A 23,962-nucleotide genomic window follows, 5' to 3' on the forward strand; every position below is an offset into this window, starting at 1 on the left:
TCGACTCGCTTTCTTATACATACATTGGAAAGGGAACTTCTGATCAGTGGTGCTCATGTTTGACGGTGTATCAGCATCATCTGGAGAGCTCGTTATAACATAGATGGCTCTTGAGGCCCAAGGATTTGCATCCCATGTTCCTGCGTGCCTGCTACGGGGTGGGGGGCACTCGGAGAACGCTGGCTTAGATCACGGCTCTAATTGAATCCCTTGCCATAAAACGCGATGTGTCAGGGAGGGTCCCTGCAGGAATCCCCCAAATAGTTTGAATGTAGGCATTTTAATGACAAAGTCCACACAGAGGCACAGCCAGGGGTAAGAGAATCTGAGGCTCCTAAAGGCTGGCCACAGAGGGGAGCTGTTATCACCAGCCTTGGGGGGGGGGGCGAGGAGAAAGGGTGGGAAGACTGTGAGAGCCACAGATGCTTGGCGCCCACAAACCTTGGAATGGAGCCTCTATAAGAGAAGGGGCTCCAGAGAGGGAGCAGGGCAGAGACCACACTGACCTTCCTCTTCCCACCCTCCTGATTTCCAGCTGGTGCTCCTCACAGCTCAGCCAGAGGGCTGGTGGGGTGTGTGTCTGGGGATACACTTCCAAGGAGTCAGGCCCCTGGAGGTGCAGAACAGGGCAGAGAAGGGTGGAGAGCAGTGGTGAGGGGGGGGGCGGGGGAAGGGCAGGAGAGGAGAGGGGCTGACGGAGAGTCACCAGCCTGGAAGGAAATTGTCAAAATGTCCTTCAAGCTTGCCTAGGAACTGCTGAAGATTCTGTGAGTCCTCTCACAGTTTTAAATAATTAACACGTGGTAGAAAGGTGTTAAGGACACCTTAGCATCAAACAGAGGCTCTTTTGATCGAGGTGATAAGAATTATAAAAATAACAGAGAAAGTGAATAGCTTTTTCACTTCTTGACTCAGAGAATTCGGTGTTGTGGTTAGTGTAACACACTTCTCCCCTGGTGGGAACACAGACGTGTGGATGGCACCCCCCAGTGTTACTCACTCGGGGTACTTAGCAGCTCACGTCAGGCATTCTTGGGGGGGCTGCAGCTGGAGGTGGATGGGGGTGTCAACCGCCTAGTCCAGCGGGCTGCAAAGGTGGGTAAAGGTGGGGGGTGGGCTCTGGTGACCCAGGCAGGCACTGGAGCAGAGCGGTCCGTGTGCTGGCAGGTGACAGGGTGTGCAGAAGTGTTGTCGCAGGGGCCGGCGGGGCTCCCGCAGTATCGCCTTCACGGCCCTCTCCGCTGCCCCTCCCCTTGAGGATTCATGGTCCCGGGGATCGATCACCCACCCTTTTCTCTCTCGCGCCACATACTTCTCACGAGCACGTCAACCACTCCTGTGCCTTCAGCTACCGTCTCTTTGACGATCAGAGCGATTTAGTGACGCCCATGTCTTGCCAATGCCCGCACCTCTGGTACCTCACTCTCCGTGAAGAATCTCACCATCTGCTCAGCTGCCCAAGCTGGACACCTGGCCCCACTTTGGACTCCTCCCTGTCCTTTGCCACCAAGTTCACGGTCAGAGCCTGGGGGTTATCAGGCTCTGATAACCACACATCCTCACCCCTAATGTTGCCATGGCAGACCACCATCATCTCTCGCACAGAGTGCAGCAAAGACCGCCCCTCCCCGCTCCTTCTAGAGAGGGCTTCCTGACAGGTGTCCTTTCCCCGCTAAGACCTTTAGGGCCCCCCTTGCCTCTTCAGCACGGGTCAAGCCCACCTTCCACGGCCTGGCTTCCGGCATCCTCAAGACCTGTGTGCTCTTCCCTGTGACATCTGGAGGCCAGCTGGCCTCGGGATTGCTGACGACCGAAGTCCACCGCCTCCCCGCTCCCACTCAGTGGCCACCCTCTTGCGGGAACCCTGGCTCAGGAATTGTTTGGGAGGCCGGAGGGCATGTAGATGAGGGCCATGGCCGGGGAACCCTGTGCCCTCAAACCCAGATGGGCCTCTCTGACCAGCCCGAAGGCAGAAAATGGTCTGATCTCACGGTGGCTACTCTATCCCACCAGCTTACAGCCATGGCGAGTCCTGGAGTCAGAGAGGGCTGGGTTTGAACCCAGACCGTACCACTATCTGGCCATGTAGACTAGTTGCTTAGCCCCTCCGGTCCTAAGTTAACTCATCTGCAAAATGGGTACCACCTCCTAAGGTTTTAGGAGGATGGGGGAAATAACCCATGTGAATGCTAGTGTCTGAGATCAGATTCCCCGGAAGCAGACGCTGAGATGAAGATTCACGTGCAAGTCGTTTATAAGGAAATGGCCTGGGGGAGAGTGGTAGGGGAATTGGGGGCGGTAGGGCAGGGAAATAAATGTGGAGAGAATAAGAAGCCTAAGTAACCCCAGCCAGGCATTGGAGATGCTAGTGCCTGGTTCTCCGTGGTTAAACTTCTTTATTTTCTAAGCATTCCAACCCCTGATGCCCATCCCACCTCTCAGCCTGTCTGAGAGAGCAGAGCAGGATGCTGCTGGGCGGGGAGGTGGGGGGTGGAGGGGGGTGGAGGCCTGGCAGGGATGAGAGAGCCCCCCCCCGGGAGAGTAGGGGTGCTTCAGGAGAGGCGCTGAGTCAGTAAGCAGCACAGTGGTGAGGGGCGGCCTCCACATGCCACTGGGCCGACAGCAGCTGGAGGGGAAGGCTGCTGGGAGGGAGGCCAGGCCTCTGCGGGAGCTGCCGCTCTCCTGGCGAGGCTCAACCCGCATCTCCTGCCTTCCTCCCTGCTGCCTCAGTGGGCTTCGGGCCAGAGAAGGGCCTGGGAGGCTATGAGTGTGCCCAGCCAGGGGGTGTTTTAACAACTTCTGGGCTGCCAGGACCGCGTTATTCTCTTACAGAAATCCAAGGGGATGTGATAAGAAAGCCCAGGAGATGTGATATTTTTGTAGCCAAAATAAAGGGGGGAGGGGGTAGAAGAAAAGAATTTCTCCACAGCTCTAAAAGCCCGTTGTGCTCGGAATGATAGTGGGTGTTTCAGAATGTGGATTCTTTGTCAGGGAGCAGAAAAGGACCGAGAATTTTCTGTTTGTTTCCTTCATTCACTAAACAGTATATATTGACGTCCCTAGGACGTTCCCGGTGGAAGGGACAATCTTATAAAGGCAGAGATGTAGGAAGGACATGTTTGATGGGTTTGGAGAACAGAAAAGTTGAAGATCGGGACTCTTTGTTGTAAGTGATAGAAATTCCTCCTCATACTAGCTTAGGCAAAGATAAGGAATTGATTGGTTCACGTGATTGAAAGAACAAGTGATTGGATGCTTCAGGCATGGCTGGATCCAGGGGCTCACACAATGTCACAGGACGCAATCTTCCTCCATCTTAGCTTTGCCTTCCTTGACACTAGCTCTGCTCTCAGGAAGGCCCTTGCCACTTGGTGACTCAGTCAGTTCCATCCATCCACTTTTCCAGGCTCAAACCCAGTAGAAAGGAATTTTCTTCACCAATAGTTCTAGCAAAAGTCCTGTGGCTGACTCTCATTGAACTGACTTGGGCCATATGTCCATTTCTGAATGGTCAGGTGTGGTGCATAGTCCCTTGTCGAAAGTGTAGGCCTTGCTCACTGATTAGTGTGGCTTGGAAGGTAAGTCACATGCTGTGTCACATTTTCCACTGCCCACTCTTTGTCTCAGAAATCGTATCTGCTCCCACAATTTCATTTCTCCCTCTTGACTCTGTCTCCTGCTTTGACCTCACTCAAGCACCCGGGGCTCCATTTCCAGGGGGCCATGGTGGAGACATGCTCCTCCCATACAACAATACTATGGGACAAATTGAGCCCTCACTAGACGCTAAGCACAAGCTCTTTACATTGCCCTGTAATTGAATCCTCACAGCCTGACAATACTAGAAATAGGTGTTATTTTTATCTTTGTCGTATAGGTAAAGAAACTGAGGCACAGAGAGGTACGCCTCTGAACCGATGACAAGCGTCATAGGGATTATGAAGCTCTGATTGGCTACACGGGAGTCATGTGCCCATACATGGAGCCAGGAGGTGCATGAGCTGCACCCGAACTGCATAGACTGAGAGAAGGAAGGGACTCCCCAGGGAAAGGACTGTAGTTAGAAGTGGGGGATAAAGTGGGCTGGGAAAATGCCCCCTAACTTAGCTGGCAAATGATGGCAGCCCAATTTGGGAAAAAAAAAACAAAAAAAAAAAAACTGGGAGAAAGGGGAGCTGTGCCAGCTCAGGGAATGCAAAGGTTTGAACAGCCAAACCCCTGAAAGGATAGAGGGGCGGCTGGCCTTCAGGGACAGCTAGAACCAGGCACTCACACGCTCATAAGGCTCAGGTTCTCAGAGCGCCTGGTTGGCCCAATTGGAAGAGCCTGTGGCTCCCGGGGCTGTGAGTTTAAGCCCCACTTTGACATTTAAAAAAAAAAAATCAAGATTACTTAAACAAATAAACTTAATGGGGCGCCTGGGTGGCTTAGTCGGTTAAGCGTCCGGCTTTCGCTTAGGTCATGATCTCGCGGTTCGTGGGTTCGAGCCCCGCGTCGGGCCCTGTGCTGACTGCCAGCTCGGAGCCTGGAGCCTGTTTCAGAGTCTGTATCTCCCTTTCTCTCTGACCCTCCCCTGCTCACGCTGTCTCTCTCTCTCTCTCCTACAAATAAAATAAAATATATTGAAAAAATAAAAAAATAAACTAAAAAAAAAATCTCGCACTCTGATTTGACCCTCTGCTACGGACTTCGGCGCTTTTAAGCGCAGATTGTTAGAGAAGGGCTTTGATTGGCCAACTCTAGACCACGTGATCACACCCGACCAATCAGCTCTGCTCAGGAAGACAGAGCCGCTTTAGAACACGGCAGGCCGGGGAGAGCTGCGAGGTTGAAGTTTCGGCCACGGCGGTCAGTAGTCGTTTCTAGAAAAGAGGGGGAGTAGGGTACAGGGCAGATAAAAATGTAGGTGTGCGCTCGTAGCTGCAGGTGACAGAGAACATTTGCACAAATGGTTTAACCGTGGAGAAGCCTTCGGGGCTGGTGATTGGCCCAGTGGTGTCACCCTTCTGTCGCTCTGCTCAGCAAGTCCAGTGTCAGCTTCCTCCTAAGGCGGGTACCCTCCCTCCTGGCCATCAGGTGGCTCCCTGGTGCAGCCATCTACCGGATGCAAAGAGAAAGTGAGACCCCGTCCAGCCGCGGGGCGTGGGGTGGACGGGACACGGGGCAGGGTCGCCCTGCGGCGTCCCGCATCTCACGGCCGCTCTGCCTCTGTCGTGCAGGGGTCCTGTGGCTGTCGGTGGTGTCCGAGGTGCTGTACATCCTGCTGCTGGTGGTCGGCTTCAGCCTCATGTGTCTCGAGCTCTTCCACTCCAGCAATGTCATCGACGGGCTCAAGCTCAACGCCTTCGCCGCTGTCTTCACGGTGCTGTCCGGTAAGGCGGAGGGCCGCAGGCGGTGGAGCGGAGCGTGGGTGCTGGAGCCGCCCTGTGGCCGAGTCCTGGCTGTTTCCGCAGGGTGACCTTGGCGCCCATTACCCCTCTGCTCTGAGCCTCCCCAATCCGATTCATAAAATGGGATGTGTGGGCCAGCCTATTCACTGATTCAGTGGTTGTTGAATGCCGTGTGCCGGGTACCGTGTTAATAATAAGAGCCAGGGGGTTCCTAATGAAGGGACAGTTCCAGCGCTTGTGGCTTGTGTCTGGGGGACACGGCACGGTGTCTATTGGAGGTGGCTCTTGGAATGAGTGGATCATGGTGTCATCCACAGAGACATAAAAGGGGGGGCCTGTTTGGGGGTGGCAGGCACCTCACTCAGCTGCTTTGGCTGATTTGCCTTTGAGACATCCGTGTGTGGAAGCTGGAGGGGAACAAACACACCTGGAAGCTCAGGGACAGGTGTGGGGTGGAGAGAGATTTGCGTAAAGCCCACAGAGCCAGGGGCCTTGAGGCTTTTACGGAGAACGGGACGGCCAGCGGCACGTCATGACTCAGGAAGCTGGAGACAGCCGACTCCAAGGAAAGGCCACTGGATCAGGTGGCCAGGTGCCCAGTTGTTTCAGTAGATCCAGGTCACGAAGGGTTAAGCAGGGGATGTGCCAGGAGTAAAAGCAGCCTCTAAACCATACCTTCAGGCGGCCTGACAGATAGAGTGGTGGCTTGGCTGTGTAAGACATCTGTTCCTAAAAAGCATATGTAAATTGAATTTCTATAAATCTAATCCTATTCTTCATGCGTTGAGGAACCCTCTGTTTAATGAAACCGAAGCGAGGAGCCTTTTGGTAAGGGACATAATCTCCCCCTAATGGAAGCATGTTGTGTATAATAGAGGGGTCCCTCAAAGACTTGAGAGCTGCGTTCTAGAGATTACAGGATGCTCCACAGATGAAAACCTGTGTGACTTGGCATCCTCAGGATGTGGACATCTGACCCTCAGGGCAAAGGAAGGAAAAGAAAAATGGACTGATCCTCACTGGCGAGTGTCGGCTTTGGTCCCTGCTTGCACCGTTCCGAGCTCTTGCACTGTGGACAGGTCTGGACCTGTGTGTTCTTTTCTTTTCTCATCTTGGATTCCTTTACTCGGCCAATCGAAGGCCCACAGGCACCAGGCACTTAGGGGTTTGGGGGAGTCAAGGGAAGAACAACTCCACCTTCAGCCTCCTAAAGTCTGCAGTCTTGTGAGAGACAGACTCGTCCAACAATTACAAAATGGTGGGTTGACCTCTGCACTGGGTATGGTGAGAGGCCCGAAGGAGGGGTACCCACGTTGGCCTGGGGGGTGGGGAGGCATTGGGGAAAGCAGCCTTTGAGCTGAGACTTGGAAAAGAAAACAGCAGAAGAGTTTGCTTGATGGACCGCTTGGGGAAGACAGTCCAGATAGAGGGGACAGCACGGACAGAGGCCTGGTGGGGTGCCGTATTCTGGAAACATCGAGGAGTTGAGAGGGACAGGAAGGCAGAGTAGGGAGAGCACAGCTGAGAGATGCAGGTAGAGAGCTGGGTGAGGGTCTTGGTGCTTATTTAGCAGTGATCCTGAGGTGTGACCGTGTAGTTGACCACACTGAGAACCCAGGGTTAGAGGGGGATGCAGTCAGGTTTGCATTTGGGGTTGAGGGTTCAGGCTGCAGCATGGACAGAGTGGAGCAAGAGTGGAGGTGAGGAGACCAGATGGGAGGTGAGAAAGGATGGGGCCCCACCCAGGTGCAGGGGCAGTGGGAACAGGGGCAGTGAGGTGAAATCAAGGGAGCCGGGTGGGCGTGGCAAACAGAGAACCCAGGTCAGCTTCCTTCCACAGAATTCAGGGGGTCCACGAGCCTGGCGGGGCGGTGACGTTCCATCTTTATTTCTCTAACTTGAAACTGATATTTAGTATGTCCTTCAAATATGAGTAGAGGCAACAAAGCCCAGTAATGGGCAGCGCCTATTACATAGTCACCAATAATAATATATATTTCCTGTTGACGCTATCATTGTGGCAGATGCGTTGAAATGCATTCATTCAAATGTGTAGTAATACTAGAGCTTCTGCTGACTGTCGTTACCTCATGCATTAATGAAGAGGCACATATATTCCCATCCCACGGACTTGTTTGAATATTTTGCTAACTGTATTTCCACATAAGGGGTTTGCTTTATAATCCCACGTGTTTTGTTGTATGCATCGGAGACGTTATTCTGAGGAAGGGCCCATAGGTCCCCACGGCCAGAGCCCCTGGTCTTGCGTCCCGTGGCTGGTATCTGGGCAGGGATGGGATGAGCGTGGGCCACCAAGACGGGGAAGGTGGAAAAAGCAGGTAGAGGGAGGAGACGGATCCGATTTGAGCGGGTGGGGTGTGACGTGCTGCGGGGGCGTCGAGGCTCCTCTTTCCTGTTAGCTTCACCTTTTCTTTCCTTTCCGCACTCCACGTATCGAAGAATCCCCCCAGTATCCCAGGCACCCAGCCCTCCCCTCAACCTGCTCATTCCAGTCACAGAACAAAAGCTGGTGGGCAGCCCAAGACAGCCATCCCTGAGTCTTCAAGCAACCTCTCCTGGGGTAGGAGGTGGGGGGCTCTTCCCCCTGTCTCCGAGGGCTTATCAAAGTTTTCACTCCTTCAAAAACCCGTCCCCAGAGGCCCACTGCTGAAGAAAATAAGATTGTCTTCAGTAATTTCCGACACATAAACAATACAGGGTTCAGGGAGGTTAATTGACTTGCCCAGGGTCACACAGCTGGTCATTTATGGAGCCAGGATTAAACCCAGCTCCCGCTGGCTTCAAAGCCCTGTGCTCTTTTCATAGGCTCCGAGCTGCAGGGGTGACCAGGCTGGAGGGAGAAGACTTTTAAGTCTTCAGAAAACAGTAACTAAGAAGCATGTGTGAGCCAGAAAATGTCATAAGACCGAAGTAGCAAGTGGTGGAGAGAAAGGGTTTTGTCCTCATACCTGGGAGAAGAGAATGGGGGGGGGGGATGGCAACGGGACACCAAGAGAGAGCCTGCATGGTCCTGGAGCCCTAGCTTTTCTGGATCCCCCTGAGAACAGGGTAAGGGGTGGGGAGGGGCCCGGAGGAGGGGGGGTGGCCTTCGGGTTGGCTGCGATGGGAGGGAAAGGAGTGTGCAAGCCCAGTGACCAAGTCCTCTAATGCTGCCAGCCCAAGGGGTCTTCAGCCCAAGGTCAACACCTTCTATGGTAGAGGGGAAGGCAGAACTGGGGCAGCCCCTCCTCTACCCAATTATTATAATTGGTTATATAATGAACCAAGTGATTATGATTAATTGTAATAGCTGGTGCTGGCTGAGATGCTAATGGGCACCGGCACCGGCCTCAACCTGTCACCTGCAGTGGCGTCTTTACTCCTCATGGCGTCCTTGCAGGGAAGAGTCTAACGCCACCTGCATTGCGCAGCTAGGAATGCCAACTGCAGTCACGTAGCTGCGAAGCTGTTAACCCCCAGCCGAGCCTGCCGCTGAAAGTGCTTTGAGTAGGGCTTAGCACCTGGGACTCCAAGCTTGTCGCTTATTATTCCCAACTGTCTTCCAATAAACTGAGGGGCAGATGGTGGCCCCAAGGACCAGCCCCATCACAGTGAGGTGGGGAGGCCGAGGGGTTCACGCTCTTCAGGGAAGGGAGGAGCTGGTGACAGGGTCCGGCCGGCAGGGCTGTGATCGTGGCACAAGGTGGTTGTTCAGATGGGTCGGCCCCCGACGACTGGGGGTGGGGGCTGTGGTTGCTGGCCCACTGGCCCAGGGCCTAGAGCTCACAGTAGGGAGCCCACGGAATGTTTTAATGGTGACTGCTTTTCAAATCAGAAGAAAAAAATAATAATGTAATAATAATGAAGTTATAAGAGTGAATCTAGACTGGATCATAATTGTTTTTCTACTGCTGCAGTCATAATATGCAAGTTTTACCATTTATTTTTTTTAAACTGTTTATTTTTGAGAGAGAAAGAGACACAGAATGCAAGCATGGAAGGGCAGAGAAAGAGGGAGACACAGAATCCAAAGCAGGCACCAGGCTCTGAGCTGTCAGCACAGAACCCAACACCAGCCTCGAACCCATGAACCATGAGATCAGAGCTGAGCTGAAGTCGGATGCTCAACCGACTGAGCCACCAGGCACCCCTACCATTTCTTTTGTAGAGGAACAAACCCACAGAGACAAAAGTGCTTGGGGCCCATGCACATCATATTGTGGCCCTGCAGTGGGCCACAGCTTTACTTGGGCTCTCGGGACTGAACAAGATCGATTCCGGCTCAGGGAGGGTGGCTCTAGCCATCAGTGTCGCCCTGCCCGGTCCTGTGACTTCCGCCAAGAGGTACTGGGGAAGACAGAACGTGCTGTTTCTTTCCCCAGTGACCAGTCTTCCATCCCAGAAGGGACGTGCAAGCAGGCTGGAGGATGTCCTGTCCTTTCCCGAGTCCTCTGAAAAACGAGGCAGATCCACTTAGGAGAAACACAAAGCCATTTGGAGAGAGTCCCTGCACAGTCGAGCTAACTGTGGGCTTTTCCTAAAAACTGCAGCAGCACAAAAAGAAATGTGACCAATTCTGGGAAATAAGCAGACCATTTTGTGAAGTCATAAGGAAAGGAAATTTGACAATAAGACAAAAAATGATCAAGGTGAGGTTGCTGGTGGGAATTGGGTTTCAGGAGCCATTTTCAGAGTGAGGTATGAATTGAAGAGCAAGCGACTTCACGGCCTGCAAGGTGGAAACCACAGTGTGCTTCGGACAGAGGTTTGGGGACCTTAGAGCTTCTCTTAGTGATGTGATTTATAACTTCTCACCATGAACCGCCTCTTGTTATTTTAGGATGAGTGTCTTGATAATTCTTGGGTCTGTGCCAAAAAGGAATCCCACATTAACAACCCCCTCTGTTCAGTCGCCCCACCCTAGTCAGACTGGGTCTCTCGCCCATTACCTAGCAAGCAAGTACTGTTGTGTATTTTTGCATCTAAAAATGCAGAGGGTCTAAGGGAAATGAGTATTTCCATATTATTAAGGATTCTTTTGATGGCAAGTGACAAGGACCCAATCATATTAGCTAACAGAAAAAAAGAGGGTGATGATAGAACCGTATTGATTCATGTAATTGAAAAAATACCAGGTGGCTGAGCTTCAAGCCTGGCTGTATCCAGGTGGTCATGTCATCAGGAATCTATCTGTATCTCCAAATTCTGCTTTCTCTTGACTTTGTTCTCAGTTAGGCTTTGTCCATGTGGAGAGAAAATGGTCCCAAGCAGCTCCAGGCTCACGTAAGATTCTGGAGGTAGAGAGAGCTCCTTTCCAGTAGCTCCTAGAAACCTTCAAGGAGGATTATGACTGGACCAGCTAGGTTCATAGACTCATCCCTGAACTCCATGCCAGAGAATGCAATACTCTGATTAGCCAGGCCTGGGTCCCTAGCCATATACGCATGGCATGGGCTTAGCCATGGACCAAGCAAGATTACTGGGGACAAGTGGTTGGCCAGACAAACAGGTTGACTGCAAATCCAAGTGGCTCGTGAAGCTGGGAGATCAGTGGGAGGTCCGTGGCGGGGCTAAAGGACTCAGAGCCCCAGGAACGGCGGAGGTCTTAATCTGGATTCCTTCAAAGCAGATTCTAAGGTGGAGATTTGGGTATAGGTAGTTTATTTGGAAGATGATCCCAGGAAGTTTGGTGGGAGAGTGGAGAAGGAAGACAGGAAGGGAGAGTTAGTGAGCGGTGACTGCTGTGGGCGCCTGGGGTCCAGCCCTGCTGGGTCCCTCTGAGTGTGCAGAACGTGCCTCAGAATGGTTTGCCCAGCGAGTGAGAAAGCTACAGTTTTCCTTGTGAGGGCCTGACCGTCACTAGTTGAGAGTCCCTCCCAAGGCATTAACCTGCTGGAATCACTAATCTTCACCCAAGAAAGCAAGTATCAGAGGAAGGAAGCCTCTCACAAGAGCCCAACTGGCAGGTGGCCTCTGGCATTGGTGCGGGTCTGACAGCGTCTGCCAGAGAAAGTCAACTCAAGGCCGAGAGGGAGTATTATGAGACCACTGTGCCCCATAATGTAATTCCGATACCGTCTGCCCAGAGCCAGCGTCAGATGCCCCAGGCCCCAGCAAGACTGCCCCCCCCTTCAGATCCCAGCCCCAAGTTCAGCCTTACCCCAGGCTAACCCCATTTCTGACCAGCTGACAAGTTCAGGGTTCCCACAACCCCCTCGTGATGACAGTATTATTGTAAAGGACGAAGTCAGGGCCAGCCAAAGGGTGGGGTCTGGGGGCCCTCAAATGCAGACCCTCCCATGCCCACTTGACTTGGTGGAATCAGTGCATCGTCCTTGTGGTCCAGCTGTGCTGTTCATGGCCCAGGAAGCTCACTGGAGCCTGGGGTCCAGAGTTGTTATGGGGGGGGGGCCTCATTGCACGGATGATTGATTGGTATTGAGCCAGCTGCAATCCCTATGCTTTGATCACAGGTTAGATACCTCCCCCTTCCCCCCTCCCTCTCCTTCTCCCTCTCTCTCTTTCTTCCACCCCCCTCTCACCCAGCCCCCCATCTTGAATCCTCTCATTCATTAGCAAAAACTCAGGCCTAGATCCGATGACTCATGAATTACAAAGACACTCCAATTACTCGGGAAACCCCCAGGATTAAGAGTTTCCCTCTCAGAACTGAGGAAGAAGGCCAGTCAAGTTCCTTATAAAACAGGGGCCTGGGTAGGCAGCCTGGCGGTGCTGATCGCAGTTGAGGTGGGGAGCCTGGATGGTCTCCTGCGATTTGGGACAAGTACCTTAAGCACTTGCAGGAGGGCTGGGCCTGCTTGGCCCTTGGGCTTCTGTGGGCTGGAGGGCTTCAAAGTCCTGGAGGCTTTGGGATGCCTCTCTCCAGCTCCCTGTTCCAACCCCTCCTCTGTCCATGAGGTGGTGGATCATAGGACCTGGTCTGAAACTCTTCCAGCCAGAAGTATCCCAGAATCCAGAACTTTCCAGGCTTGGGAAAGTAACGGGATACCTAGACTGTCCATTACCTAACACTGCAGCGCAGGGGGAAGGGGGGGAGGCTGGGGTAGCACCCTGTAAGCAAATGCATTCATATTTCTGCATAAAGCCCATGAATATTCATGCAAGGGGGATAAATAAAGAATAAATAAAGATAGTCAGTGGCTTCACATCCATTCAGGTCAGGCCTTCCTGCTGGATGAGTTCAGGCCAAGTTAGATTTCTGTGTCCAAAATGAGTGACAAAGAAGCTTTTGGATTTCAGAATTTCAGAGAATTTGACATTGTAGACAGGAAAGTATGGGCTCAGTGGCTACCATTTGGTGAGTGTCAGCTGTGTGCTCAGCACCTTCTAAACACATTGCCTCTGTGGAATGCTGTGATGGCCAGTGCTATCATTATGGTCTATTTTACAGTTGAGGAAACTGAGGCACAGGGCTGGTTAGTGCAGTTCCATGTGCTCCACAACTGCACGGGTATGAGCCGGCCGCCGTTGCCGCCCTGTGCACAGAGTCCTGACTGGTGCCCGGGGCTCTCTGTTGCTAGGGCCAGTTGGGAGACGGGGGAACGAGGCTGATGCTTGCAGTGCCTGTGGTCTTACCACTCCAGATCAGAGGTCCTGACTCTAGGTCTCACGGGGACAGCGTGGGTGACACCGACGGGTAGCGCCAGCTGGAGGTCTACAGCAGTGGCCGCAAGGATCGTAGCTAACGGGAGGGCACGCCCCATCAGCAGCCCATGGTTGCCATGGAGAAATATGCCTGGCCTTCAGGGAAAGCCCCAAGTCTGGGTTTTTATGAGAAAATCAGATGTTTGATTCAATTGTTTCTAAAAGAGCTTTATGGAGGCTTGATTTGTATATCATGAGGTACACTTGCATAAAGAGTACAGTCTAATGGTTTTCCACAGCCATCACCAAAAACCAATTGTAAAACCGTTTCCTCACCCCAGAAAGAAACCCTGTACCCACTAACACTTCTTAGTTGCATCCAAGCCCCCCCAGCCCTGGGCAACCACTCATCTACTTTCTATCGCCATAGCTGTGCGTGTCCCAGACATTCTGTATCGATGACATCGTACGATATGTGGTCTCTTGTGACGGGCTTCTTTTTTTTTTTTAAATGTTTATTTATTTTTGAGACAGAGAGAGACAGAGCATGAGCAGGGGAGGGGCAGAGAGAGAGGGAGACAGAATCTGAAGCAGGCTCTGAGCTGTCAGCACAGAGCCCAACACGGGGCTCGAACCCGTGAGTCGTGAGATCACGACATGAGCCAAAGTCGGACGCTCAACCGACTGAGCCACCCGGGCGCCCCATGACTGGCTTCCTTCACTCAGCTGGAGGCCATCACGGTGTATCCGTGTTGTACCAGGGTGGTGGCACTCCGTTCCTTTTCACTGCTGAGTGACATTCCACGGCACAGACACGGCACCTGTCTTCCTCACCTGTGAGTGGATGGCCCTGTGTGTTGTTCCCACTTTGGGGCCAGCTCTGAGCATCCTGTGATATGATGCCGTGAACATTCATGCACAGATGTTTGTGGGCACGTGTATTTTCCTAGGGGAGGAAAGGTTGTGTCACGTGGTAACCCTGTGTTTAACTTTTTAATTCAAAATGTTTTAAAAGCGTCAGCCAGCAAAAACAGCACTGCAGACCCGCGTCTCCCTCCCCGGCCCCCCATCCACCAAAAATCCAACTGTTTTTAGTCCTGAGGACCGTAGTGAAGACAGCTCTCTCTCTTTCTCTCCTCCTACCTCCCCACTCAGAAGCCCCTGACCTAATCTGCTCGGTAAATGAAGGCTTCTGAAAATGAAAGTCAGGAGGACGGATTTGCAGATGGGTTTTTCTTGCCCCTTTCCTGCAAAACCTCTGGGACAAGGAAGTTCAGAGCCTCTGAATGATGGGAAAGGTAAGGGCGGGGGGATAAAGGGAGAAAAAACCCACAGGCACCTGGGTGGCTCAGTCGGTTAAGCATCCCACTTCAGCTCAGGTCATGATCTCACGGTTTGTGAGTTCGAGCCCCGCATCGGGCTCTGTGCTGACAGCTCAGAGCCTGGAGCCTGCTTTGGATTCTGTCTCCCTCTCTCTCTGCCCCTCCTCTGTTCAAGCTCTGTCTCTCTCTCTCTCCCCAAAATAAATAAAAACATTAAAAAAAGGGGGGGAGACCCAAATTAACATCATAAAATATTATCCAGCGACACCCATTTGCCTAAGGATCAGTGTGCCCCAGGTTAATATCCATCAAACGTACAGCTCTCCACGTGATCAAGTTACGGCCCTTTAGAGATGTAAAAATATATAGAAGTCTTTCCTCACGTAGCCTAATTTAACTATTTTCAGGATTTAAAAAAAACCCAAAAACCACAAAGTCTGTTTCTGCCGATTCTGGTTGGTATTTATCAAAGGTTACATTTGCAGAATCAGATCCAGACTCCTTCCCCTGACTACAAAGTGTGGCCTTTGCCCTTCCTCTCTAACTAACTCCTCTCCTGCGTTCCAGTCCCTCCTGGCCGTTCCTCACACTCTGAGCTTGTCCAGCCCAAGCCCCGGGGGCTGCCGGCTCGCTCCCTCACTCCTTCAGGTCCCTCGCAAAGGTCACCTCCTTAGGGGATCCTCCCCGTCTCCCCCCCAGTTGCTACCCATGCCCTTCCATGTTGTTTTTCCTAGTGGCTCACAGCTTTCCAACAGCACCGTTCGTACTCTGTTAATGTCTGTTAAGTGGATACAAGACCTTATATATCCATTTGTTTGCTTGTCTGCCACCTGTCCCTTCTCCCTAGACCCGGATTTCTCGACCTTGGCCCAATATTGTGTGCCAGATCACTGTTGTGGGGGAAGAGGGGCTGTCCTGGACTTGGTGGGATCAGCAACAGCCTTGGTCTTTGCCGGTGGATGTCCTGGTAGCCACCCCCCCCCTCCCCCCCAGGTCACGACAACCACAGTCTCCAGACGAAGTCCTGCCTGGCTGAGAACCATGCCTTGCACAGTGGGCTCCATGAGAGCGGGGCCTTGTCTCTCTCCTTCACCGCGGAATCCTGATAGCCTGGCCCTCTCAGGGCGTCCTCAGCGAATGCACGAGAACCGCAGAGGCGAAGCGCAGGGACTAGACCCTCGGAGGGGGGGCTGCTGGTGCTTGAGCCTTTGGGTTGGCAGCGTGGGGTCACAGAGCAGGTGGGGACCCCAGAGCCCGACGGGCCGGATCTGACCCTAGCTGGGCCACGTGGACACTGCGCAGCCTGAGCAAAGTCATCCATAGTCCCTGGGCCCCTGCGTCCAGCGCTGGGATGATTTTGAGAGATGGAACCGCCCAGGGGAGCGGGTGGACAACACACGGCGTGTACTGAGTACTTGCTTGTCAAACAGGGTTGGGGTGTCGGGTGAGAACGGGGGCCCGGATGCACAGAGGTGGGGACTGGGTGCAGGGCTCACGGAACCAAGGCCAGGCGACCGCGCATCCTGGCTGCTGTGGCTCGCATGATGAGCCTGTCTATGGGGCACCGCGTGCGGGCCTGCTCCACGCATGCGTCCTCAGTCTCTTAAAGGAGCGCATATCTCGCCCTCCTGTTTCCTGAGGCAGAAGCCACCCAACCACGTGCCCCAGCCCCAGCTCCTTCCTTTCCCTGTGGTTCTCCCTGCTTCCTGGGGCTGTGGGACTTTAGTTTTAAATGTATTCTGACATCCGGGATTTGTTTTCTGTGTGACTGCAGGTGGCAGTTTCTGCAGGGAGCAGAGGGCAGGGCTGGCTGCCTGGGGTGCGGGGGCGGGGGAGGTGGGCCCTGACAGCCAGCCTCTCCCCTGGGCACCGGTGACCTTCCACCCTGGGCCCACCGGAACTGGGAGAAGCACTGGCATCAAATTAAGCTTTCAAGGATGGGCAGAAAGGAGGGAAAGCCCTTGCTGTGAGGTAACAGGGTGACAAAGGCAGAGACACACACAGACCGGACCACTGGACCCGCAGCATCCATTCCCGTTCATTTTGCCTCCGTTCATCTGTCCCTCCCTCCCTTTCTTCCTTCCACAGTCCTCAAGTCACCCTCGGGGCCAGGTGCGGGGAGAACCCCGCAGGTTCTCTGTCCTGGGGGCTTGTGTCTGGCGGGGGGAGCCACTGAGATGAAGAGGAAGGCCCAACACGGTCACAGGGGACCTTGCCCAGATGGGGGCACGCCCTCTGGAGGCCTAAGGGATGGGGGTGGTTAGCCGGTGGCTGAGGGGCGGTGGGGTGAAGGGGGTTGGAGAGCGTGTTCCAGGCAGGAGCGCAGCAAGAAGGAGGGCCCCGGACAGGCGGATGTTCTCGACAGTCCCTGACGAGGTGGCCGTGGGAGGAGGCGGAGGTGAGAGCAGAGGCTGAGGGTGCAGAGCCTCTGTTTTCTCCCCAGGACGTTGGGGAGGAAGCCAGTGAAGGGTTTTCAGCAGCGCAGGTTCAGGGAAGGTGCCACCTGGGGTGGCTGGCTGCTGGGGGTGGGGAAGTGGCTGTCTGAGGACCCCAGGCTAGGAGACGTGGGGGCTTGCCATGGTTGGGTGTGGTGGGAGCCCCTGAGCGCTTTGAGCAAGGAAGATGTGAGGCACCTAAAGGATGTTCCAGGTGAGAGCCCCGGGTGGCTTAGACCAGGGGCAGTGGTGGAGGTGCGACAGGTGGTTGGCTACTGCATATGTTGGCAAGGTAGAATCAACAGGATGTGCTGATGGAGCACACTTAGGAGAGGTGGGGGTGGGTATGGAGATGGGGGAGCAGGGATGAGGGATGGAGATGGGGATGAGGGATGAAGAAGGGGGAAGGAGATGAGGGCAGGGGAGGGGGAGGGAGGGATGAGGAGGGGGTGAGGGTTGGAGGTGAAGGATGGGGGAGAGAGATGAGGGCAAGGGAGGCGGGTGAAGGATGGGGAGGAGGGATGGGGAGGAGCGTAGGGGTGGGAATCAGGGGCTCAGAGCTGAGGCATGCTAACTTGAGATACCTGTGAGATGTTGCAGGTGGGTAAGATGCAGCCTGTCTCTTCAGGGGACCCAGGGCCGAGTTGGAGGAACCATCTAGGACACAGCGCAGGGGCAATTCCGGTGCATTAAAGGCTGCCATGCGGGTGTGAAGAACATTGCGGGCCTCTGGTGTGCTTAGGAAGGTGAAGGGGCCTCCGCAGAGGTGTCGAGTTGACTGTTCCTTGAACAAAGCTTGGTAAAGAGTGGGGAAAGGCATTTCAGGCATAAGGAACAGCAGGTGCAAAGGCCAGGAGGCACGACAGGGTGAATCCATACTTTAACTGTAGCTTTGGCATTGAGCTTGAGCTGGGGAGGTGGGGGGGCTGGAGGGGGAGCAGATGCTGCTGGAGAGGCGGCATGCTTGGCAGTTCAGACTTCCCTCTGGAGGCAGTGGGAACCAGTGACGGTTCTAGATCAGGGGAGTGAGATGGTCAGGAAGGCCTTTTTCGAAGGTCTTGCTCTGCTTCTCTGCCAGTCAGGGCAACATCCTCCCTTTGACTCACAGGCAGAGGGGCCAGGATGTGCTTCTGGGACAGCATTTCTCAGCTGCATTCTCATTCCTGCTCTCTTAGGAGCCTCAGTAGAAGTCTTTCTTCCTAATTCTCCCTCCATGAGATTTCACTCTACGGCTGTATTGCATATCTGTTTATGTTATTCTATGTACGTCTGTGCTTTTTTATAAAGAGTTTTTTGCATGTATAGGTGACCCTTGGACAGCATAGGGGTTAGGGGTACTGGCGCCCCATGCAGTCAAAAATCCATGGATAGCTTTTAACTCTCCCAAAACTTAACTACTAATAGCCTACTGTTGACCAGAAGCTGTGCTGACAACATGAAGAATCAATTAACACGTATTTGGTATATGTATTAAAACTGTATTTTTGGGGCACCTGGGTGGCTCAGTCGGTTGATCATCTGACTCCTGATTTTGGATCTTTTTTTTTTTTTAATGTTTTATTTATTTTTGAGAGAGAGGGAGAGACAGCATGAACAGGGGAGGGTCAGAGAGAGAGGGAATCTGAAACAGGCTCCAGGCTCTGAACTGTCAGCACAGAGCCCAACACGGGGCTCGAACCCACGAACTGTGAGATCATGACCCTGAGCCAAAGTCGGACGCTTAACCGACTGAGCCACCCAGGTGTCCCTTGATTTTGGATCTTGATGGGATCCTTCTGAGTTGAGTATGTTCACATGAATCTGCCTCTGGGAGAGTGAGTTAAGCCACACCCTGCAAACATGGGCTGGGGGGTCCTCATCCTGGTGTTGCTCAGAAAGACTGAGCCCCAATGAGAACTGTAGTTTTTTGTTTTGTTTTGTTTTTTAAATAAAATTCCAGTTACCGAGAAAGTTGATCGCCCTTACATTGCTGGTAGGAATGTGAAATACTACCACCACTCTGGAAGATACTTCTGCAGTTCCTTCTCAAAAGTAAAAACGGACCCAGCAATTGCGTTCTTGGGCACTTATCCCAGAAAAAGGAAGCCTTCTTTTCATGCAGGAACTTGTGCATGCATGTTCATAGCAGCTGTCTTTGTAAGAGCCCCAAACTGGAAACTAACCATTTGGTTAGTTTGGTCCTTCTGCGGATGAGTAAATAAATAAACGGTGGTATATCCACGCCATGGAATAGTACTCAGCAACAAAAAGCAACCAACCAACTGCTAGAAATAACACGTGTTGGGGAGGATGTGGATAAAGGGGAACGCTTGTGCACAGTGGGTGGGAATGCAGACTGGTGCAGCCACTCAGGAAAAGTCCATGGAGGTTCCTCACAAAATTAAAAGTAGAATTAGCCTACAATCCAGTGATTCCACTACTGGTATTTACCCAAAGGAAAAAATACTACTTTGAAAAGATATATGCACCCCGATGTTTATGGCAGCATTGTTTACAATAGCCAAGATCTGGAAGCAGCCCAAGAGTCCATCCATAGACAAATGGATAAAGATGTGGTGTATATATGCCACGGAATATTACTCAGCCATAAAAAAGGAATGAGTTCTCACCATTTGTAATGTGTATAGGCTTAGAGGGAATAAGTGAATAAGAAGTCAGAGAAAGACAAATGATTTCACTGACATGTGGGATTTTAAAAAAGAAAACAAATGAATACACAGAAGAACGGACTCTTAAATACAGAGAACACGCTGGTTGTTGCCAGAGGGGTGGTGGAGGAGGGGACGGTAGAAATAGGTGACGGGGATTAAGAAGTACAAACTTCTAGTTATAAAACAAGTCAGGGGGGTCAAAAGCACAGCATAGAGAATAGAGTCAGTAACACTGTCCGGTGATAGATTCTGACAATACTCATCACGGTGAGCACGAGTAATGTATAGAGTTGCCGAATTACTATGGTGTCCACCTGAAACAAGTACAACATTGTATGTCAACTCTACTTCAATAATATATGTATATATTTTAAAAGGAACTGATTACTGATAATAAACAACACCTTAGATGGACCTAAAGGGTATTAAGCTGAGCGGGAAAGAGCCACTCTCTGAGGATACATACTGCATGATTCCATTTATGTAACATCTGTGCAATGACTTAATTGTAGACACAGAGAACAGATGAGTGTTTGCAGGGATGAGGAGTGGCAGGCTGATGGGTGTGACTGTAAAGGGGCAATATCAGGGGGTCCTGTGATGGTGCAGTCGAGTATCTTGATTCAGGTACATGCATAACTAGTGAAATCTGAATCAACTCTATGGATTGGGTCAAGGGCAACTCCTGGACTTTGCTGTTGTGCCCTAGGACCATATGGGTTGTGTGTTAACAGTGGGGGAAGAGTGTGTGAAACATTCTTGCACATTTCTTTGCAATATCCTGGGGATCAATAATTATTTCAGAATAAGAAGGTTAAAAAAAAAATTCCACGGGCGCCTGGATGGCTCAGTCCCTTTAGTGTCAAACTTTGGCTCAGGTCATGATCTCACAGCTCACGAGTTCGAACCCTGCATCGGAGTCTGTGCTGACAGCTCAGAGCCTGGAGCCTGCTTTGGGTTCTGTGTCTCCCTCCTTCTCTGTCCCTCCCCAACATGTGCTGTTTGTCTGTCTCTCTCTCTCAAAAATAAACATTAAAAAAAATTCAAGTTACTGGAGTTAGAAGGTGCCTTAGAGGTGATGCAGTTGGAACCCTGTCCTTTTCTTAAAGTTTATTTATTTTGAGAGAGAGAGCGAGCGAGCGAGCACACGTGTGTGTGCACATGTGCACGAGTGCAGGAGGGGCAGAGAGAGAGGGAGAGAGAATCCCAAGCAGGCTTCATGCTTACAGAGTAGAGCCTGATGTGGGGCTCGATCTCACAAACCTTGAGATCCCAACCTGAGCCGACATCAAGAGTAGGACGCTTACGTAACTGAACCATCCAGGTGCCTGGAAACCTGTCCTTTCTGTGTTCCCTGAGCCCCTTGGCCCACGTGCACCTGTAGCATTATTCTCACCTGTCTGTGGCAGGTCCCAGCAGATCAGAAGCAGAATGAGAACAGGCCTGAGTCCGGGGCCCCACGAGAGCAGGTGATGCCAAACCCGGTGGCAACGGGAGGCCCAGAATGCACTGCTCTGCCCCTCTGTGCCCTTGCTCGGGACTTTCCCACTGCCTGTCCCCTTCTTCCCCCCCATTCCGCTGCCCCTTCTCGGTGAACACATGCTGACCTCACCAGACCCAGCTCGAAGTTCACGTCCTTTTCCAGGCCTTCCCCCACGCCTGGGCAAAGCAGACCTTTCTCTCCCTCCGGTCCCTTTCGGGAGGTCAGAAAGGTGAATGCCTTCAGCGGCCTGGGAGGAAAGATGAGTGAGAGAGCAGGGGTACTGCAGGAATGGCACGGGCAGGGCACAGGGAGACATGGGCCCGGTGGGGCTCCGAGGCTCGGTGACCACAGGCTGCACCTAAATGGCACAGGTCCGATCAGACTGCTGAGGGTCGCCAAGGGGGAATGTGGACACGTTGTCACCAGTTTCTTATTTTTACAAGGGAAGCCAAAACTCCCATATTATCATGGAAGTCCTCCAGATTTTTAAATGTTGGCAAAAAAAAAAAAAATCCATTTTTTTACAGCTCTAGCCAACATCTGCAGGTTGGATTCAGCCCATGAGCTGCCAGTTTTAGATACAGCTTATGTCTTTCTATTTTAGTATTTGTAATAATTGATTTTACTTCTCTATTTATGTCCTCCTCCTCATTAGCCTTGGGGGAATGGCCACGTCTTATCCACAGCTGTATTCCCAGTGGCTGGTCCAATGCTTTGCAGATAGAGGACACTTAATAAATATTTGTTGAATGACTGGGTTGTAATGTTACAAGCCAGACAGGGCCTGCAGAGCGGTCTGAAGAGTCTAGATGGGAACTAGGATCTCTTAGCTGGGAGTAGCCAGCGTGTCTTCAGGAGGTAGGCCGAGGAGGCAGGCTGTGTCCTTGGCCTTGCTGAGGCTGGTGGCGGTGATTGAAATTCTGCCACATCTGCTGCATGCTCTTAGAAGCACGGGTTGGGGGAATGTGCAGGCCACTGGGTCTTTCATACAAATGAGTCTGGCCCCAGGCACAGGGCCAGGCAGAAATTGGGCTTTGGGGGATAGGAGGAGGTGAGAATTTTAATAAGTTTAATAAAAACTGGAAGTAAAACCCACAGTCCTGGGAACTTCTCAGTTCTAGCAGTTTTAAATGACTTAGTGGAGTGGGCATAGCAAGGGATGCTGGGTGCTCAGGGGCCTGGTCTCAGAGGAAACATGGGGAGGTGCAAGCACTGCCTCGAGGGAAGGCTGGACTCTGAGGGGCATGGCCAGGAAGGGGCAGGGCCTGGGGTGTGGCCAGGAAGGGGCGGGGAATGGGGCGTGGCCTTAGAGAGAAACCAAGTCAGTGGGCTGGTCAGTTGGGCATCCTTAGGAGGAGCGTGCTCCGTCTTCTCCCCCAGTGGTCAGGACTTCAGCCAGCTGAGGACTAGACAGGCAGAGGATGCAGACCCAGGGAAGTGGGTTGCGTGGGGAACTAAGTGGGGAAACTGAGATCAAAACCCCTTGTAGAAGAAAAGGCTGTGCTCTGGAGTCTCTTACACCTGGTGGGGGGAGGCTGGGGAGCAGGGGGTAAGGATTTAGTGTAGGGACTGGCATTCTTCATTAACCGGAGGGAAGGAGACTCCTGGGACAACTCGTTGGGGCAGGGATCACTAGTCTGCACCGTTCCTGAGTGCTCTGGGCAGGAGCCAGGCCTACCCTCCATTCCCAGGGACTCCCTCCGTGGCACTAAAGTTCCAGGCACTCTCCTTGCTAGAGTGAGCTTTCAGACAGGATTGGGTCTGTCTTGTCATTCCTGTATCCCTAGTACCTAGCGCAAAGCTGGGCTTCATAAATGCTTGTTCACGAGAGGAGTTGTGACAGAATGTGCCTCACAGTAACTTAAGAGACACGCAGAGGGGGGACATCAAAACCTTCCTGCCCCTCAAATTAGCAGCTGTCCGCTTGCCCCTGGGCCAGGGCGGGACACCAGTAGGAACCGAGGGAGGCTGAACATGAGCTCCATTTATCAGCCTGAGCTCCTTCTTAAGGTGGAGGCTGGAGACTCCCCAAAAAGTGCCCCACTGCAGGTATGGAGAAGTGAAGGTGAGGAGCCACGATGTGTGTGGATGAAGGGCAGGCTGCCTGAGTGCGGATTCTGGCCTCCCCACCAGCTGTGTGCCTTTGGTCAAGTTCTCTATTTTCCCTGAGCCTTAATCACCCCTTCCCCCAAGTAGGATGATAGTCCCACCTACCGTATGGGGGTTTGTGAGGATTTTAAGCAGCGAGCTCGTGCCAAGCATTTAGCAGAGTGCCTGCTATGTGGTTGGCTCTCAGGGTGATGACTGCAACAGAACTGGAAATATCATGGCAGTTTGGGGATTTTCATGGTAGCTGTGATTTAGCGTTACAGTGGGGACATATATAGTTCATGTAAGGGGGGAGGAGGGCCCAGACCAGGCCAGACACAGAGCAGGGAGGATGTGTATGAGATACCCAGGAACAGAGAATCATCGAGATGTACTATGAAATTACATTTACTGCCCGTGGNGTTCATATTTGTCCAGTGGGGCCACTTGCACCTCCACTTCCCACCCTGTGGCAGCTTCTGAATCCCCCAGGGACTGAGAAACCCAATTAAGCAGACGGAATAGCCAGGGCTTGGATCCTAGGTGGTGCTGGGGCAGGTGACACTCCCCAGGGGGGTATAAAGCCAAAGGGGCCTGTGGATGCTTCTTCTTAATTTTTTAAACATTTTTTAGAGAGGAGAGAGAGAGAGAGAGCACAGAGGTAGAGGGAGGGAGGGAGGGGGGAGAGAGAGAGAGAGAGAGAAAATCAGAATCCCAAACAGGCTCCACATTGTTTCGGGGCACCTGGGTGGCCCAGTCAGTTAAGTGTGACTTTGGCTCAGGTTATGATCTCACAGCTTGTGGGTTCGAGCCCCACATTGGGCTCTGTGCTACTGGTGAAAGCCTGCTTTGGATCCTCCATCTCCCTCTCCCTCTGCCCCTCTCCCACTAGTGTGCTCTCTGTCTTTCTCTCTCTCTCTCTTTCAAAAATAAACATTACCAAAAAAAAAAAAAAAGACACCATTTCTGCTCCCAGGAGCTGCTGTGC

The 23,962-nt window shown here is 52.5% G+C and overlaps 1 protein-coding gene across 4 annotated transcripts in view; it reads left to right on the forward strand.

The window, feature by feature from the left end:
- Nucleotides 1-23,962, forward strand: part of GSG1L (GSG1 like) — a 164,834-nt gene that overhangs the window by 86,328 nt on the left and 54,544 nt on the right. For 2 of the 4 annotated variants that reach the window (XM_077760286.1, XM_077760289.1), the window contains exons 1-2: nt 4,871-5,117; nt 5,220-5,372. In XM_077760286.1, coding sequence (XP_077616412.1) covers nt 5,105-5,117; nt 5,220-5,372 — 166 coding nt within the window. In that variant the 5' untranslated portion in view covers nt 4,871-5,104. Of the gene's footprint in view, nt 1-4,805; nt 4,849-4,870; nt 5,118-5,219; nt 5,373-23,962 lie in introns of those variants that run through there. The other 2 variants (XM_077760288.1, XM_077760287.1) reach the window with 2 other exon arrangements.

The sequence above is a fragment of the Crocuta crocuta genome, unplaced genomic scaffold (genome assembly GCF_008692635.1).
Source record: "Crocuta crocuta isolate KB4526 unplaced genomic scaffold, BGI_CrCroc_1.0 scaffold73, whole genome shotgun sequence".
Lineage (NCBI taxonomy): Eukaryota > Metazoa > Chordata > Mammalia > Carnivora > Hyaenidae > Crocuta > Crocuta crocuta.